Here is a 4,661-nt window from a genome sequence, read left to right on the forward strand (position 1 = left end):
CTGTGTGACGCATGTACTTAACCTACACGCATGTAAATAATTATAGCGCATATACTGTATTAGAACTGCATCGCATAAAATTATTTAATTAAATCGTATCGTTTGTGAATTCACAATTATGCTTAATTATGATTTTTAAATAGGTTTAATATATCATGCAGCCTTGGGAAACCGTCTAATAATGTGTTTTATGGATTCTCGTCCGTGAAATGCGCCACTTCCGGTATTTTGCCGGTTAGTCGACGCGAGCAAAATGAAGTCGAGGATTTAAAAAAATCGAATAGTCGAATAAAATCGACGAATCGCGACAGCCCTAAATAATACCCATTATTCATTTATTTCTTTTAATACTTGAACGAAGAACTAAAAATGAAGTGTTTTTTTATTTTTATTCAAGTAAAATTTAAAACAAGTACTTAGACTTTACTGGAGTAATATTTTATTAGGGTATCTGTACTTTTACTCAAGTACTTGATTTGTGTACTTCGTCCATTTTGGTTTCGGTTGTATATGTAAATGAACAATGTTTTACCTGCATCCAGATATCTTTGATAAGGTACAAAGTTGTCCCTTAAATGGCACTGCTCCAGTGACAATCCTGTTGTACCCCTAAAGGAAAATTTTTTGCATGTTTTTTTTCTGACACTGCGCAGGATGTCAAAATATATTTCTCTGTGTTAGGTGTTTTAAAGGTATGATCAATAGTAATAGCGATGTTTGTCTTAGCAAGAACCATCAACTGTAGTTGATGTTAGCTCTATTTTTTAAATATACACTTCCTTGTGCACAAATAAACCTGTCCTGACAGAGTATGTGGGAAATCCCCATGCAGATTTCGAGCCCTGTACCGAGACCTCGGCCAGACCATCAACACAGCCAATGACGCGGAGGACCTCAGGTGGTGGAGGAACACCCATGGGCCAGGAATGAGCATGAATTGGCCACAGTTTGAGGTATAGTAAATTTCTCTCTGCAAAATGCTGTTTTGTTTAGAATATTTGCTACATCACAAGAATGCCAGGAAAGACGTTTACCAGACTACCAAACTTGAATGCTAACATTTGCTTAGAAAAGATATGACATTAACAGACCCAAACACTGCTGTGGAGTCGTCAACCATAGAGCTGTTTTGGCCCTGGGCTCCAGTGATGGTGAATTTCTGATAGGCAGAGCGTGAATGAGCTATTGTCTTTGCACGGCCCATGAGTGGGTTCTGGAATGCCGGATCCCTCTCCCTAATGGCAGTCCCCTCCCCCTTCCTTTCCAGCCCTCCCCACAACACAAACACATGCAGACACACAGTGGCAGTGTCAGCATGTCCGTTTGTGCAAATGAGGTTTGTACATACACAACTGTATGTGTACGGATGTGCCATGGAGTCTGAGTGTGTCCGAAATTTAGAAATCCCCCATGGTGTGAATGTTTAATCGAGCAGTAGGAGAGTGAATAGCAGTCACAGAGCTAAAATGAAGCTTTTAGTCAAGTTTGCCCAGGTAAGTGACACCTCCAGAGGAAACTTCTGGCATCCTCCCTGCTCTGCCAGCACACTGGAGCCATTTGTATGGCTGTAAATAAGCACAGCTCTCTCTCTCTCTCTCTCTCTCTCTCTCTCTCTCTCTCTGTCTGCACAGTGATAGAAGGCTGACTGGATGATGGTCTCACATGTGACTGTGAATATAAGTGATGTTATGTCACGGTCACATTGTGTGACTGATCTGTCTGTATTCTTGTTCTGCTTTAAGGCAAGGTTGTTTTCTAGGATTGATTGAACCTAATTTGAGTAATTTTGTAAAAAGAAAATGAATAAAAAGGTATATATAATAAACAGTATATTTAGTTTTGAACTTTAGTTCTCCCTTGTTATTAGAAGGGAAAACTGGGTGTGAAATAATGTAGTGACAGTATAATGTATTGCATTGTCATTGCTTATTGCAATAAAAAATGAACATGCAACACAAAATGCTGTAAAATTTGAAGGTAAATTGTTTGTTGGAGTGCTTTTTAGCAACTTATTCTCAATCAGACATAAGATTCATCTGACATGGACTGAATCAGTTTGGGTGACTCACAAATCATTTTAGGTTGTCTGTATACGAGTATATATACATATACATATACACACACACACACATACACACACACACACACACAAATATATATATGTACACACACACACACACACACTTTGCATTATTATTTTCATTATTCTTTTTTTAAATACGTCATTAAAATCTAAACATTACAGGAATGAGAGGTAGTAAGTATAACACAAGTTAGCTACATATATGGATTTTCACATGTGCATTTCATGTTTTAACAGGAGTGGTCACCAGAAGCAAACCGATCCATCAGTCGAAGAGAAAGAAACAGTCATTCTGATGACGTGGTCACTCTGACTAATATTGTCTCAGCAGGAGACGAACCCCCGAAGACTCCACAGGAAACTACAAGGTACATCTGACTACTGCATACTCATATGCTCACAAAGAAATATTTGTATATTTTAGAAATATTTTTGCATTGAAATGTAAAAATGGGAAATGTAAAAAAGTGAATTTGATTTAAAAATAAATATAAAATAATTGTAAAAATGTCAAACATGTACAATTTTGTTTAATTTTTTAAATTAATACAGTTTACCCTCAGTCAAGTTTAGTTTTTGGAACTTTAAATTGAACATTTTGGGCACTTTTTACAGTTCACTTCTGTGTGAAAAAAGTTGATTAAAATGGTGACAAGTGAGATTTTAGCAATTATAGCAATTAGTCTTACAAATGCATATTTTTTTTATTGCTGATACTGATCTGGAGTGCAGAGTGCTTGATGGCCATTATAATGACTTCATATAATACAATTTAATGATACCAAATAAGGTGCACACAAAATTGGTGCAACATGAACACACTATTTCCTTAAAATTCACACAAGAATATTTAAAAAAATATATATATTTGTCAACCACCCAAATATAGATGCACAGCTTGAGTTTCATATTGTGCTACAATGACAGTCCAACTTTTAATTGCAGTGTTGTATTTAGAAGTGGAGGGTTGTTATTGTTTTGTTTTGTTTTTTTAATTATCCTGGCAACAGTTCTTCCCTGAGGGCTTCACTCACTGCTTTTAGTACCAACTACACCAATTAGCACTGAGTCAGCACATTCAGACTCTGTGTGTGTGTGTGTGTGTGTGTGTGTGTGTGTGTTAGGGTAGCACATTAACATAGGATCAAAGGAGGTCAAAGGTATTAGCTAAATGAAGTGCCTGGAAAGAACTGAGAAGGTCTGGTACAGATATTATAGATGGCTCATGTTTGTGTGGTGTATCTGAATCTCTCTCACAGGGAACAGGGGCACACAGGAGAATGCCTGTTAAATTGCAGTATTAAATGTGGCTCTCTGCAGCTTCCTGCTTATTAGTCTGGTCTCTGTTGACTCTTAATTCCACAGGTGGCTTGAGGCGGATGGCTATTACGAGAACCTAAGTGGCTATGCACCGGGAGTGTCAGTGCAACTTTTTTTTTCTTGACCTCCTCTCTCGGAGTACAGACAACAGCTCTGTTCTAAAACCTAGTTAGCAGCCTACCTAGACAGTATTTTAAGGAATCATGGATGCACTCCTGACACAAAGGTTGTTACAAAAGTGGGTATTATGCAGTAGTGATATGCTGAAATTCCAGCTATTGAAACATTTCGGCAAGAAAAGGCCAAAATGGTTCTGGAGGGCCAAAATCATTGACCAAAACAGTGACATTTAATTAGTGTTTCTCAGGTTGTGCCTTTTGACTGGATCAATGGCTATTTTGTGAACACAACATGGATAAGCTACAACAGATAAATGGGTCAATTATGTGAACAAAACTTCTAAGTTAGTCATTTTTGAGGTTCCATTTACTGTAGGTTAGAATATTGTCTTAGAAGGCAGCTGCCAATGTAGGCAGCAAATAGCAAGGTAGCTCACTAGGTTGTGGAACAGAGCTAACCAGATTTTCACAACAAGAACATTTTGAGATCTATCAGGATTTTGTAGTTTATATATAGTATTGCTGCAATTAAGATTAATCAAATGAACCTATTTGATCCCAGTCCCGTGTGAGAGCCAGTCATTGGTTCCAAGCTAAAAATTGTTCAGAGCAGTATGCTTAAATCAAGTTTTTAACAATTACACTTTTTATTAGTTTTTTGCAGTTTCCTCTTTAAAAAAAATCTATATGAATCCTCATTTCTAGTGCTGCTTTATTCTATTTTTCTTTGAGTAAATATTGAAGGAATGTTCCGGGTTCAGTGCAAGTTGGGCTTAGGGATGTTCATTTTAACCGTTTAACCGACCGTAAGACTTTTGACCGATTAATACAATCAGTTAAACGGTTTAAAAAGTCATTTAATTATTTATTTTTTCAGTAATTTATCAAAATGTTTAAAAAGGTTTGCTGCATGGTTGTTTACCATATGTGCATTCTCTAACACGCATATTTTAGATTCATAATTAATTTAAAAGCCTCTGGTGTGTAAAAAATAGTAAATATCAATGTCCTCCTGTTTTTTTACCCTAATAAAAGTTATAGGAGCATTAAATAGTTAATAAAGAAACTTCATTCTAATGCTCATTATAGTAGCGTTAGCCGCACTTATGCTAACGATTAACTACTCTAATAACAGCGTT

At 36.6% G+C, this 4,661-nt stretch overlaps 1 protein-coding gene across 1 annotated transcript; it reads left to right on the plus strand.

The window, feature by feature from the left end:
• The first annotated feature begins 691 nt into the window (after positions 1 to 691).
• On the plus strand, positions 692 to 3,732 carry LOC107730073 (protein kinase C and casein kinase II substrate protein 3-like). Its single transcript, XM_016540805.1, has 3 exons — positions 692 to 953; positions 2,321 to 2,451; positions 3,449 to 3,732. The coding sequence occupies exons 1-3, from the start codon at positions 927 to 929 to the stop codon at positions 3,525 to 3,527; spliced, it is 237 nt and encodes a 78-aa protein (XP_016396291.1). The 5' UTR covers positions 692 to 926; the 3' UTR covers positions 3,528 to 3,732.
• The last annotated feature ends 929 nt before the right edge of the window (positions 3,733 to 4,661 follow it).

This window comes from Sinocyclocheilus rhinocerous, unplaced genomic scaffold (assembly GCF_001515625.1).
Source record: "Sinocyclocheilus rhinocerous isolate Xijiao unplaced genomic scaffold, SAMN03320098_v1.1 scaffold878, whole genome shotgun sequence".
Lineage (NCBI taxonomy): Eukaryota > Metazoa > Chordata > Actinopteri > Cypriniformes > Cyprinidae > Sinocyclocheilus > Sinocyclocheilus rhinocerous.

Coding starts and splice junctions, on each gene's coding strand:
- LOC107730073 (XM_016540805.1), top strand. CDS start 927: ATGAGCATGAATTGGCCACAGTTTGAG. Junction 954..2,320: donor TGAATTGGCCACAGTTTGAG/GTATAGTAAATT, acceptor ATGTTTTAACAG/GAGTGGTCACCAGAAGCAAA. Junction 2,452..3,448: donor ACTCCACAGGAAACTACAAG/GTACATCTGACT, acceptor TTAATTCCACAG/GTGGCTTGAGGCGGATGGCT.